The 14,487-nt window shown below is 42.7% G+C and overlaps 1 protein-coding gene across 4 annotated transcripts in view; it reads right to left on the bottom strand.

The window, feature by feature from the left end:
- Positions 1-522: 522 nt before the first annotated feature.
- The window catches only part of LOC306712730 (myosin phosphatase Rho interacting protein), a 46,303-nt gene continuing 32,338 nt past the window's right edge, over positions 523-14,487 (bottom strand). For 2 of the 4 annotated variants that reach the window (XM_079182136.1, XM_079182133.1), the window contains 12 exons: positions 11,928-12,037; positions 11,734-11,772; positions 10,001-10,748; positions 9,789-9,905; positions 4,296-4,443; positions 4,095-4,200; positions 3,642-3,801; positions 3,452-3,559; positions 3,272-3,358; positions 2,986-3,148; positions 2,588-2,673; positions 523-1,256 (listed from right to left, as the gene is read on the bottom strand). In XM_079182136.1, the coding sequence (XP_079038262.1) occupies positions 1,185-1,256; positions 2,588-2,673; positions 2,986-3,148; positions 3,272-3,358; positions 3,452-3,559; positions 3,642-3,801; positions 4,095-4,200; positions 4,296-4,443; positions 9,789-9,905; positions 10,001-10,748; positions 11,734-11,772; positions 11,928-12,037 (1,944 nt within the window). In that variant the 3' untranslated portion in view covers positions 523-1,184. Of the gene's footprint in view, positions 1,257-2,239; positions 2,324-2,587; positions 2,674-2,985; positions 3,149-3,271; positions 3,359-3,451; positions 3,560-3,641; positions 3,802-4,094; positions 4,201-4,295; positions 4,444-9,788; positions 9,906-10,000; positions 10,749-11,733; positions 11,773-11,927; positions 12,038-14,487 lie in introns of all 4 variants that reach the window. The other 2 variants (XM_079182134.1, XM_079182135.1) reach the window with 2 other exon arrangements.

Genomic DNA, 14,487 nt, shown 5'->3' on the forward strand with positions numbered 1-14,487 from the left:
GAGGCACAACTTGATTTTAGTGAGAGGTCAGGGATTGGGCCAAGTGCTTAAAGACTGCTGCTTACAGTAAAACATTTCAATCTCAACACCTAAACAGTAGGACTTGCAAAAGCAAAGCTTATTAGTGTTAAGAGTTCCACACTATAGCATTAAGTAGGAAAATGATGCAACATGATCATTCTGCAATTCAAATGATACTGTACTGTCATGCAAAGTCCGATATAGTTGTTTTTTTCTGAGATGATATTCTCACACCAAAGTCAAAACTGAGCAAACACAAATCCAGGTTTTAAGAAACTTAAAAAAAAAAAAATCCAGTATCACTAACAAGTCACAGTTGTTCACTAAATTTGACATAAGTCAGGATGTTCGGTTGCACTGCAATAATTGACTTGAAGTCACTAAACCAATTTGAGACGAATACAAAAGAAAAGAAAAGCTTCCTCAAGTAGTCAAGTGATAAGTGCAATCCCACCCCTCTTTTCCCCCCCTTCACTCACACACACACACACACACACACACACACACACACACACACACACACACACACACACACACACACACACAAGACACTCCATTTTATAAAACTCTCATACAAAAGCAAATTAAGCATCACATTGTTTTCCACTATCAATCAAACCATAGTTATAGTACAGCAGATGCCCCAACAATCAATAGCAAACCATACTATTACATGTATCCAGTAGTTATGTACAACAGAACTGGTGCAACATTAAACACATACAAATTATTAGATATAGAAACTGTAACAATAATAAAATACAGCAGATACTTAATTCATATAGGGAAATATATATTATTACTGTGTATTGCTGTCTATTTTGGCATTTTGGAGGATCAGTAAAAATGCTGTCATGTATCCCTCTCGCAGCTTATTTGACACATCTCCCTATTGGACAGATTATATGATTTTTCTTTAAACTAATACAGGATTGATTCAATAAAACTTTTTTCAATTAATAAAAAAAACAAAACAAAAACAAAACAGAACTATGTCAACTTGTCAGAGGCATGGAAGCAGCAGGTCCAGGTTTAAAACTGCCCTTGATAAATGTATTTCCATTTCCAATAATAGTCGTCAGCTGTTGCTGGCAAAGCCGAAGCATTCTGACCAGAAACCCAAGGCCAGGAAAGAGGAAAGAAAAACTTCTGATTCCTGATATTCAAATCTTTTTGGAATCTTTTGCCTCAAAAAGCTTCATACGCTCCTGAACAGTTAGTCCCTCTTTCAGGCTCTGTTAAAAGGAAAAGAAGAAAGTAATTTATTGTTCATTAATGATAAGGGTGAACGTGGGCAGAGAAGAATGTTAGAAAAACACAAACGTCACAAAATGGGAATTATTTTTCTGCTCTGGAGGACATACTTTAATCTCAATGAGAGATCTACAGAAAAAAAAGGGTGTTAAGATGGAATATGGTCACGCCACATGACGGTAGGTACTGGTGCGCACAATACATAAATAAATTAAAAACTCACAAACAGACAAAAGATGACAACGACGAAAGGCTTTTTACATTAACAGAGCGAAACAACAAAAGAGCGCTCTCATTCCTCTATAAAATGATCTGAGATCGTTGATTAGTCCACTGATGAGCAACACCAATATTCACGAGCTGTTATTGCAGAAAGAACTTAGTTCTGCCCGTCAGCTCACAGAAAATGTGTGAATGACGTCGTTAAATACTAAATATGAGTAAGCTGAAACACTTTCATTAGGTGTTGGATTTTTAAAAGCAAGAGCTAGCATGGCTGGGTCCAAATGAAACAAAATCCACCTACCTGCACCTCTCAACCTCACAAATCAACACTTTTGTTTTCACATTTTTTGTATCAATCAAACAAATTAGATAACATGTAATTTTAACAGGGGGGAGGTAGGCAGATTTTGTATTTTGGCCTGGCTACAGCCGTTTCCCTTGTTTCCGGTATTCAGCTACAGCAAACCTGCTGCTGACTGTAGCTTCATATTCACCGTACAGGAGAGAGAGTGGTATCGTTTTCCTCATCTCACACACGGAAAGAATGCAAATAAGTGTCTTTTCCTAAAATGTCCAGCCAGAAAGGCTTTTGGACAAAGCGTCTAGTGCTCACGTCTGTGACATTGAACTAAGAGGTAGTCACTACAATCAGCTCGGGTGGTGCAGGTTGTGGGGTGGGGGGTGGAGATCATGCGAGGGTGTTAAGGGCATGCTTTGCTCTACATCATGCTATACCTACAGCACATCTCAGGGCAGGGGTTGGGGGGGGAATCACCCCACAATGGGGGTGTCAGCTATCCCATGAGACCTGTTCAGTGATAGACTGACGGACAAAACAGACAGATGACAAACTTACAGGACAAGAGACTTTTCAACCCTATCAACCAACTGTGGACCACATTTCTACAGTGTGTGGCGGCTGAGCTGCAACAATTAACAGCGATGACGTCTGCGCGACAAAAGCTTCAACATCACGTCACACAGCAAACTGAAATGGTAGCTTTAGAGTGCGTGGAATTTTCTCCTAAAGTACAAAATGCCTGTAATTTCGGGAAGGAAAAACTATCTTATTCAACTCGAGACTCACCTTTGACCTTAATCCTCTTGATTGCTTGGAGGCTGTTGATCGTTCCTTTGTCAGGATATCTGGATTACTTTTTGATTTCATGATATCTAAAAACACAATGAGTGAATGCTATTATCATTAACTTAGGTAGCATAATAGTTTGGTGGTAGTAAAGTTTACAAGCAATATGATTTAAATATGTGACTTATGTAAAGAACTAAGGTACTGTATGTAGGAACAATAAACTGTATGTGCATCCCATTTTAATAGGTGTTTACATTCTCCAGATCTCAACAACAGTGACAAAACAGGTTGTCATTACTCCTGACTGGCTTCCATACTTACACAACTTTGGAGATGTAAAGATTTTTTTTGGGGGTTAATTCAGTGGTACCGATTAATGGACATTTCCTATTTACCGTATCCAGATGTGACCGTTCCATCAACAGTCCTCTCGCCTAAAGCTTCTGTGGCAATGAGCAGCTTCTCCTTCAGTTTGCCGATGTCGCAGTCAGCCTTCGCCTTCACAATGCTGAGCTCTGTATAGATGTCCTTATATTTTTCTGTGGCATATTTCTTGTCCTGTTGAAATCAAACCAATGACAATGCCTCTCAGTTTCTCCAATGTTGTTATAAGACATGATGAAATACAGGAACACACTTTCAATAAATAGTTTACGATACAAAAAATGTGGTTTTGCGTACCCTCAACGCAGACTGCAGTTCATCTTTCAAAGAGTGGATTTCCTGTTTAAGATACTGGATCTCTGACTCCTTAATTCGAAGCAACACCTACAAGATGGGGAGAAACACTCGTAAGACTTAAGACCAAATCCTGTGTGTTTGCATGTATGTGTGTGTGTGTGTGTGTGTGTGTACACATACCTCCAGTTCATACACATCTTTGCCCTGGGTAAGTGGTGACAGCGCTGTTTCACCACTGAAACAGGAGCGCATCCGAGTGATCTCTGTAGTCAGTCGGTTATTCAACTCCTGTTGGACAGAATAATCGTGTGTTTTAACCCGTCAACACAAATGTGTTTGTGTGTTCTTGTGCATAGATGGGCATTCACACCTGGTTGTGAGCGTTCAGCTCCTGGTTCTCTCTCTGACACTGCCTGAGGGCCTGCCTCTCGGCCTCCAGGGCCTGGGCCAGGTGAGCGTTCTCCAGACATTTCTGAGAATATTGCTCCGACAGCACCTCAAGTTCCCTCTGGATGGACTGCAGCTCCTCCCTGGACAGTCGGATCATCACAATATCACCAATTATCATCTGATGTTGACCAAACCAGCCTAGACATGAGTGGATCTTTCCCAAAAGCCTTTTAAAAAGTTGCTCCAGTTATTCAAAATGTCTCTTGCCATCTCCCTAACCCATTCTATGAAGTGACACAATTGTTCTCAACCTGAGGACTTATCGGAAATACATGAATATGGTTTTCAGGGTTTGACTTTTTTTAAATCAAAGAAAAAGTCAAAATGAAAATGTCAGCTCTTTTACTTCTCATTTGCAAAGTTTAAAACCTACTCGTATTGTAAGCGAAGTTCATCAATGTCAGAGTTCAATCCACTCAGCTGGGAACGATGGGTCTTCTCCAGGTCCTCCTTGTGTGCATTCTTCATCGCTTCGATAGCTACATTTAAGACAGATCACACACACATTCAATTACTGTATGTTGGTCGTGTTTTAAAGTACAGAAATAATTGGTGGTAATACAGTTGTCTTTACCAGCAATTGTGGCAGCCGTCTCCTCAGCCAATAGTCTCTCTCGCTCTTCCATAAGTTTGGAAATCTCCCTCTGATGCTGCCTCTGGAGGTCATGTACTACCTTCTGGTGGGTGTCTTCCATCGCTGTAAAGCCACGTTCACACGTGGCCTAGTGGAGGACAGGATCGACAATTCGTTATCACAAAATGGATTTTGAATTTACAACCTATAATCTAATTAGTGACCATGGATTTCAGTGCAATATCTATTAATAGCTCACTAGACTACATGGTGTGTCATGCAAAATTAGTGATAGAAGCCATGCAAGCTTTTTAGGATTTGAAGGCCAGCTATGTTAGAATGAGAGCTGCATAATTGTCATTAATAGACTGCATTTCCTTCTATCGTTGAATGTGGGAAATGGTATGTTTGTTAATACAATAATAGAATATCGATATCTTGTTGGCAAGCGAGGCATTTTACACTCAATTCACTTTGGAGGGAGGGGGGGGGGGGGGGGGGGGACATGAACGTCTGCACCAAATGTTCCAGCGATCCATCCAATAGTTGATAAGACTAGAAGATAATTCAGGGCATCAGCACAGTCATGCCAAATATTGTGCCAATCCATCCAGATGTGGATATATTTCACAAGATAATGAATGTTTATTGTCATAAATATGACATAAACAAATAGAAAGTTGTGGATGAATGACATCCCTACAACCACGGTGCTAGTATGGCTCTAGGGACGGAAGCCAACTGATGTAATCTAGATTGCAAGTTTTATGTGTTACAAATAATTTACAAATCACACCATTTCCCAACTCCAAACACACTGTGTCCATTAGCAGATTGTTAAACAAAAGCAGCTTACTATTTATTTAGCACTCTCTCACTTATTTTAAAAAAAAAATCACTAAAGTAAAATGAAAGAGCAAAAACCTTAAGACTTTCAAAGTCTCTCTGGTATTTCTCTCTCAGGCTGGCCACGTCTCCTTCTAGGTGCTTGTTCTCCAGCTCGTCCCTCATGGTGCTCATCTGAGCCTCCAGCTCCTGGACACGGTCCTTCAGAACCACCATGGAGTCCAACTCTGAAACGGTCTGTGCATCCTCCCTCTTCCCCTGCTCCTCCTCTTCCATTGGTGTCGCGGCCTCATCACAAGGAAACGAGTGGGAAACCTGAGGATCCCTTTTGTTCTCCTGGTGCCTTTGGATACATTGAATGTTTTCCATATACTGGGAATTTAACTTTTCAATCTCCTGTTTGTGGATATGCTGGAGCTCACAGATCCTCTGGTCAAATTGCTCCTCCAGTTTCCTCACGTGACCCTCGTGCCGCTCCTCCATGGTGCCCATGTCCACGAGCAGAACTTCTAGCTTTCGTTGACTGTCGGCTGTCGTCTCCATGACGGCCAGCTCGGTTGAGGCGCGGCCTTTCTCCGCTTGGCTTAGCTCTTGCATGTGCCTTTGCTTCAGCTCTCCAGTCTCCTTCTTAAAACGGTCTTCCAGGAGAGCCAGTTGCTTCTGCTGCTGGGAGAGCTGGTTCACACGTTTGCTGATCTCGCTCTTTAATGTATGGTTCTCCTTCTGGAGCGTGGACACTGCTTGCGTGAAGTTCTGGCGCTCATCCTGTAGGGATGCTTCGTATTTCTCTTGGATTGCGCCGACATTGCGGGCATGCTGCTGGACGAGAGCGTCCATGTTCTGACCTGTCTGTTTACACCAGCCCAAGTCTTGTTCATGCAGGGCCCGTAGCCTGCATGCCACATATGCCACTTGAGCCTGGATTAGGGCTTCGCGCATACAGAGCGAGGTACTTGTGAAATTGTGTGAAGTTTGGTGGCCCAGAAGAGCATAGATCATTTTAGCCAGTCCAGGGTGGTTTTCACCACTTTCTATCTCTTGAGCATACTTATGGAGGATTGCTGCTTGTCTCTGAAGCTCATTAGCCAGGTTGTCATGTGCATTTTGCAGTGATTCGATTGAGTCGACGCCACAAGAGGGCATTTCTCCAGCCAGGTGTCTGTCTACGATTTCCTCAGCCAAGCCTCTAGCCTCTTCCATTTCAATCTGCTCCATGTAGGGAGCAAGTTCAGGGGGGCGAATGTCGGCTAATTTCGGTTTACTAAACCCAAAGTTATTTTTGACTTCTTTTATGACATTTTTCAAATCAGGCCTTTTGGAAGCTTCAATGATTGTTTTCAGAGCCATTTCCCTTTGATGCAGGTTATCGTGGGCATGCGTCAACTCCCTTTTCAGTATTTTGAATTTCTCTTCATAGCAAAGTTTAAGGTTCTGAAGAGAGTAGGCTAGCTCTGCTTTAATGAAGGTGTTAAAGATAACTGTAGTGTCAACATCCGCATCAGCTGAAACACTGCCCTCTTTGGATTTAGCATCATCCGTCTTAGCTTCTTCCAATTCTTTACAGAATGAACTCTCTAACATCAACTTCCTGGTCAAGACATCTGCATAAACTATAGCCAAGCAATCTTTGTCACCCGTTTTAATGTTCTCCGTGTCTTTCCATATCTCAGCCAGAGATTGCAAGATGTCAGACTTTGAAGTCTGTATTAACAAAGCCATCTTGTTCAAAACGACCGCCTCAAACGACAACGTTTTGGCGAAGAGGTGCAGAGCTTCTTTATCTAGAGTTTCTGGGGTTTGATTTTGATGGGCAACTGGGGACTGCTCTTCGAATGTCTTACGCCCTTGTCGGATGTACAGTGATGCAGTGAACAAATCGTTCTCTATCTCTGACAATGAGTGCAGCTGTGAATCAGTGGTATCGTGAGAGCCTCTGAGAATAGTCCTGACTTTCGCACGACTATTTTCCACACACGCCAGTGCCTTGGCATAATGCTTATTGGCAGCACTACTCTGTATCCCACTTTCACAACTTAACTCCTTATCAGGGTTAGGCTTTGTTTCGGTCATCTTTGAAATGTCCTCTGCTTGGATGGATGGTTGCTCTTCTAGATTCTGTGTGAGGTTTCTTAGTTTATCCTCAGTGGCTAGCAGCTTAGTCTCTAGGGAATGTATGATAGAGATGAACTTCTCTGGGTCACTACTGTGAGATAAGGTGATATCAGAGGACACTTTTTCTTCACTTAGATGCATGTCTTCATTTACATCCTGGTTAACTTTTTGTCTCGTGTCTGCAAAGGTACCGCTCAAGTGGCTTGTGTCTAGGCCCTCTAGATTTAAGTATTTTTGGCACTGAATACCGGAAAAACGTATCCTTGGTCTCTTAGCTTGAGACTCCTTATCATCTGGGAAGTTCTCCGTCTTTGATGTATTGTCAAAGGCGAGTAAGAGTTCTTGGTTTGCTGATAAGGAGGCCGATGTTTTAAGCCTCGACTTCTTGCTCTGTTCTGGGATTTGCTGCCTTTCTACACGTAGGTCAGCATAGCCCAGCTGCAGGGCGTTGAGATGCTGCTCTAGCTCTGCTATGCGGTCCTTTGCAACCACAAGTTTGGCTTTCAGATCTTTTTCAGCACTACAGGGCTCAACCTTATCTAAGATACTTTGATTCATTTGACAAAGAAGCTCCTCCTTCGCTTGCAACTTCTGTTCCGTTTCCTCCAAGCTGTTGCCAAGTGCAGCCATTTTAACAAGGGCCTCTTTCAAGTCCTCTTCCTTACGTTCCACTAGCCTCTCATACATCTCCTTAGTCTGCCGGATCTCCTCCTCTTTTTCTCTGAGGAACTGGCTGATTTTCTGAAACTCTTGGGTCGCCCTCTCATACGAGTGCTCCAGGGTGTAGTAATCAGCCTCTTCCGTTTCCAGACGATTGCGGAGCTTATTCACCTCACGGTCTGCTTCTCCAATCTGGTTAAGAAGCTCCTGACAGCGGCAAGTGAGATGGCCTTTCTCTTCTTCTAGCCTACGCATACTCTCCCTCAGTGACTCTATCATGTCGGTCTTCTGGGCCAACTCCTCATGCAATTTCAGCATTTCCTCCCTGCATTCCTTTCCTCCAGAGGCCTGCCTCCCTCTTAACAGGGCCTCCACCTGCTGCTCAGCCTCTAACAGTCGGCTCTCCATCTCTTTCTGTGCCGTTTCAGCCTCGGCTAACCTTCTATACAGATTCTGCCTTTCACTCTCGTGACTCTCTTGCATGCTATGCTGCTCCCTCCTCAGGCGCTCCTCTTTCAGTGCCTGACCCTCTTCAGTTGCACTTAGCCGAGCAGTCACCTCTTGCAGCCTCTCCTGCAGCCTCTGTATCTCTCTCACGTGGTCCCGTTGCAGGGCCTGCTGGCGCTCCAGGTGCCTGAGGGCCTGGTTTCTCTCCAAGAGGCTGGCCTCTATATCGCGGAGTCTATCTTCACTGTCCTTTAGCTGGGCTCGGAGGGTGGCCTCACCACGGCCATACTCCTCTTCTTGCTCCCTTGAGCGTTCCTGCTCTAGCTTGAGCTCATTGCGCATTCGGGCCACAGCATGTTCACTGGCCAAGATTTCAGCCATTGCAGATGCTAGTTTCGCCTGCAGAGCCTGAACACCAGCCTCATGGTGGTCTACAGCGTCCTGGGCTTCTGTGTAGCTTCTCTTTAGCGTCCGAATCTGCTGCTGAGCAAGGTCCTGCTTGTGCTTTTGAGTCTCCAACTCGCCCTGCAAATCTTGACTAAGCTTGTGTAGGCATTGCCACGGCACTCTGTGCGGTGAAGAGGAAGGGGGTGTTGCATTCTTGAAAAAGATTGATGAGACAGTTTCATTAATGACATCACCTTACTTCCCCTACCATATACGGAGAACCACATCTCGGGGGTAACCGGGAAAATACATTTTCTCCTTTCTTGATATCAATCTGTCTTTTTTAAAAAGCTTCCACTGTGCTTTTTCAGAGGTGACGTGGAAAGAAAAAAAAAAAAACTTTGGTGGGTCAATATAGTGATAAAAAAAGAAAAGAAAAAAAGACAAACTATTATATGATGTGATACAAAAATGACATTCTATCTCGGTGATAAGTTACCGGTATAACTTAAAACTGCACAATGTAAAAAAAGCATTTAATTAGTTAGAGTATGCAATTCTGAAACACCAAAAAGCATGCAGAAATCAAGCTTGGAAAGGGCACACAGACAAAGCACAGCGCAAGGTTTCTTAATCAAGGTTCTTACCTTAAGCAAATCAGACCAAATCAATTATTTCCCCAGGAGATGTGAAACTCCGTAAAAACAGTTAGTGAAAACTCATGCTAAGAACACCACAACCATGCGTATCAGTTTCAGAGAATAAGCACCCACACCTGTTAGTCAGATTTGATACGTTGATAAGTTACAGTAGCCAGACATAAATCTGATTCATCATGAGCAAGTAGACTGTATAACAAAAATACTATCTACACATTTACAGTTTATAACATTTACTGTGCGTTTAAACAATATATATATGTTTACTATCTTATAAAACATTTCTTTGTAAAAATTTGAATGCATGTTGGAATGCTATTTGTACATATCGTCAACATTAAAACCCATACTAATCCTGCACGATGGATGGTGAGTGTAGTACCTGCAGTATATAGCCATCTCTGGCACTTTGTTCCTTCCCTAGAGCATCTTCCAACTGCTCTTTTAAAACACTGTTTTGCTTCTGTAGTATGTCCAGCTCCTGCTGCTTCTGTCCCAACTGAACAAAGAAAGACAGAGAAGAGATAATGAGATAATGAACGAATGGCAGAAGATGCTCATAAACATGTAGAACGCCACACTAAGGAAACTCGCCTCTTTGTCGAGCAGTGCAGCAAGCTCATGTGCAGGCAATCTGTCAGAGTTTCCTGAAGCTGTGTTGATCGGCACTTGCTTCTCGTCTCTTAACGGTGTCGTCTCCACCTGATGCCATCGCTGCTCAATCTCTTCTCGGACACCGGAGGTTCTGTTGTCCTTCTTATCTTCACTAGCAGGACGGTCTACTTCCATCTTTCCTTGCTCTTGGCATTCAGGTATCGATGGCTGTACCGGTGGTGTAGTGTTTAGCGTGGAGGTCATGGTAACAGTAACACTATTTGGCATGTGGGTTGCACTATGTGGAGGGACGCCCCTCGTTACACTCTCTTTTTCTGCTTCTACTGTCATAGAAGGTGGGTGAACACCTGAAACAGAAGAGGTTTGGAGGGAGGAGGTAGAGCTAGGAGAGGACGCTAATGAGGAAGGGGAAGAGGAAGGAGAGCAATATGAGGACGTTGTTGAGAGGGATGAGCTGAGGTCGACAGTGTCCGCTCGTTCCTTCACAGGCTTTTCTCTCCGTTCTATTTTGAACTCGGACCAGTCGAAAGTCTTGGAGCGACCCTCTCGTCTGCGCTCACGAACTCGGCTTTTTCGGGGCTCAGACAGAGGGGCAGAGGCATTGTTGCCAGCTGGCTGTCGGTGGACATCAGACTTGGGGGCCTCAGGACTGGGGCTTGGCTCAGAGGTGGCCTGTGGACACGGCTCCAACATCACATGGGCTTTTGTCTTCTCGTCAGCGAGGGATCTGAATGAACAAAAAAAAACACACAAAAAATAAAGAGGCTATGTGTTAGATGATTTTAACAGAACTGAAGATACATTGAAATCAAGCGACAATAGTATTACATAAAGCATTGCTGGACAAACAACGACGCGTACATTTGTGGCAGAGCAGCATCATTTCATTACGCATTGAAAGCATGATAATCAGTGAAATGCATCCAAGTCAGAGCATCAACATCAAAATGCTTACACGGAACACTGCATTAGGCTGAAAGCAACTTTGGAGTTAATCTTCTAGATCTGAAGTAAGCCTGATGGCAGACGCTTGCCTTTAGTTTCTATGTTAATGCTATTTGTATAAACTAGGAGCTTAATGTGGAGAATGCGTTTGATTGGCACTAAGTAGTGTTGAGGGGCAGAGCATTACAAAAAAAGAGACCTGACGGAATAATCTATTTTCACCACGTTGTGTGTGGAGGTGTCAGGAGGTATGAGTAAGGGGGAAAACGAGAAGGAACAGAGCTCAGGAATGAGAAAGGAGGTGTCTCTGTGAGGCGCTTTGCAGAAATACCAAAAATATCTTAGGTACCTAAGAGACACACGGGCAGAGTGTGTGACTCAGTAAATGCGGGTCAGTGTCAGATGTGATGACCCATCTGAAAGGCAACACTAGTTACAGTTATCGCAGCTCTTCTCTCCATTCACTCAAGGCATTTTCTGTCAGTGCTGATTTGTTCTGTGATCACTTCCAAAAGTCAGTGGACAACCACTTGATGATTAATCATTAAAATCCTCTCTGCTTGTTGATCAACAGATGGCTGGTAGGCTATTCTAGTATGTTGATGTGATTGCAGTGTGCGTCTCTACAGTAGCACAACTGACAGGGAGACATTACTCAACAATCACATGACATAGGGTGGGACGACAAACACGCTGGGGCTGACATCGCTGAGCAATTACATCACTGTTCGAGGAGGGGGAGATATTCAACACACAAGCACTCCAACCTGGGCTTCAGAACGGATAGTTTCAGAGAGATGTTTTTCCTGGAAGCAGGTTGAAAATACCGGTTGAGGGAGGAAGAGAAAGAAGGAAAGAGAGGGTGAGGAGGAGGAGAGAGGAATCAAAATAAAAATATGTGAGAAAAGCAGCTGTCAAATCTGCCGCAGTGGTTAAAGTGTTAATCCTCTTTGGGTATTACCGGGTGACATCTGGAGCAATAGTGGGTCGCACATTCTTCATGATGGCCTGAATCCAGTTGCGACGGATTCCGGAGGTCATGGCCGACAGGGTGCACGCTCCATCTTTACACTGAAAACAGACAAGCGTTTCATTTAAATGACTGACAGGGATGAGACTAAATGACGAATAAAATATCTTTTTTGACACTTGTTTTTGTACAAGCCTCACATTAGTATTAAGATGTGCAACAGTGGAACTACCATGACAATTAGGGATGGGTATCGTTTGGGTTTTTTCCGATACCGGTGCTAAAACGATACTTTTAAAACGATACCGGTGCCTAAACGGTGCCTGAACCGATACTTTTTTTATTGCCAAGTCAAATTTAACAATATATTTAACTGTTTAAAGTATACTATACATATTAGTGCTGGGCAACGATTACAATTTTTAATCGCATGGAATTTTTGCGATTAATCTCATTGTTATGGCAAAGTTCAATAATTAATTCAAAGGTAGTGTATTGTGCACTTTTATTTTAAAAGTACTGCTATATGAACAAAAGTGCAATAACATTTGGTTTGCAAACACTTTAAACAAATAAGGTTCTTTTTAACAGCAGTATTCCCTTTACACAGTAGCAGTTATATCTCTTCACTATCTGTGCTCAGTGTGTGACTTCATGTGAAACGTTCCACTGCTGTGCAACAGGAATACAATGTTTCAGCACGTTTCATCTAAATGTGTGTGTCTTCATGACAGAGCATGTGAATGCAGCTCTACTGTTCATCAATATAATGCTGTAACTCAGAGGTGATGATGGTTACCCAGCGATCAAAGAATAAAGACACACTTACGCACAATGTAGGTGTATTTTCCCTTTAACTCACGAGATGCAGGTAGCATGTTTTATACTTAATGTGAATTTAATTCATACTTTGTTGGCATCTTATTCTGAAAATCGGATGTTCCTCTGAAGAAACCGGATGTTGTCTCAGGTTAAATCTTTCCGCTAACTTTCAAAGTCCTTCGCTCGCTCCCGATCTGTGCCGTTTGAATGCGTTTACCGTGAATTTCAGCGTATAGGTCACTAACATCTAAGTGTCTGCTGAGTTGACCACGGAGACCTGAGTGTCTGCTAACTTTACCGCAGCGATGTCCAGTAGTCTCCATTCCTCCACCGCTGCCAGTGAGCAATGGACTTTCAAAATAAAAACAGCCACACTTTTGACCGTTTACCTTTCGGAATTTTTTCTGTTAAAAGGTTGATGGCTAGCTAGCTGCTGTAGCTATACAAACGGTAGCTATCGTTACCTGCTGCCAGGACGGAGTCATCAGAGTAGTGTTAAAAAAAAGTATTTCAATCGGCTCAGGCACCGAAAAGAAGCACCGAAATCTGCGTTGCGTTTCGGTCCGGTAGGTATCGGTCGTATAAGTACCGGTTCCATATTGGCACCGGGTTTCGGTACCCAACCCTAATGACAATGCAAGGCTTTTCCTGTTTCAGTGGACGGACTCATTTGTTGCTCTTCTTTCACTGACTGTAACCAGAGGTGTGTAGAAGATTTATATTCACCGCATAAGATGTCCTTCAGTATCTTCTTTATTAATTGTAAAAGTAGCTTTAATGCAAAATACTTCTACCTCCAACAGGAATACATTTTGAAAGAACACACTTCTTCTCAGAATGCAGTTTTATCAGCAGAATAATAATAGAAACCGTGAAATAAAGACAAACATTCTGGGCCTCACTTATCCTTTGCTTTACTCTGTTTCGCTGTTAAACAAGTTAGATGATTCAATCTGACTGTGTATTCAAATCTAGATAGAACTTTGCTATATGTTGTCCTCTATGATTGCCACTTCCCTTCCTTTTGCCACAAAGTAAGAGCAAAATACAGAATTTGCAAAGTCCAACAGAGGAAACCATTTACGATAAACCTTGTGTTAAACCTTTGATTTTATGTGGAAAACAATGCGTTGTTGCCCTGAAGACCCAGAGCACGAGACCCTGCGGGGCTGTTGCGTTTTCACAAATGTTGTAAATTTGTGTGTAGTTTAGGATTGGTGTGAATTTGCTGCTTTACACACAACTGCTACCAATCTATTACATCAAACAGATTGTAATCATGTATATGCAATAACCATTTAATGTTAATAGCCTCTAGCTTTAAAATTGGTTGAAGCTGTTTACAATGACATGTAGTTAGTTGAGACCTTTCTTCTTAATGCCCTAGATTGCAAAATATGACAATTTTTAGTAAACTATTCTGAGTAGTAGAACTCTCCCTTTAAAAACAGAGGTGTTCTACACTAAGGGGCAATGTGCAATACATTAAACTTAAACCTTAAATACTTGGAAGTTAAATGTCTTATCCAAGAACACAGTTTCTCATTAAAGCTTCTGATGACACAGTAATGGGGTTTACGCAACCCTGTACTTTATTGCACTGCTCTGACTGCATGACACAGCCCCTTCCAGTCTGACCATGGAGCAGAGGGAGTAGACATTAATACTGGAGTTATTAATTTCTCGACACCAATACCATGTTGTTCTCAGCCAAAGAGACATCGATCCC

This window comes from Pholis gunnellus, assembly GCF_910591455.1.
Source record: "Pholis gunnellus genome assembly, chromosome: 21".
NCBI classification, from domain to species: Eukaryota; Metazoa; Chordata; class Actinopteri; order Perciformes; family Pholidae; genus Pholis; species Pholis gunnellus.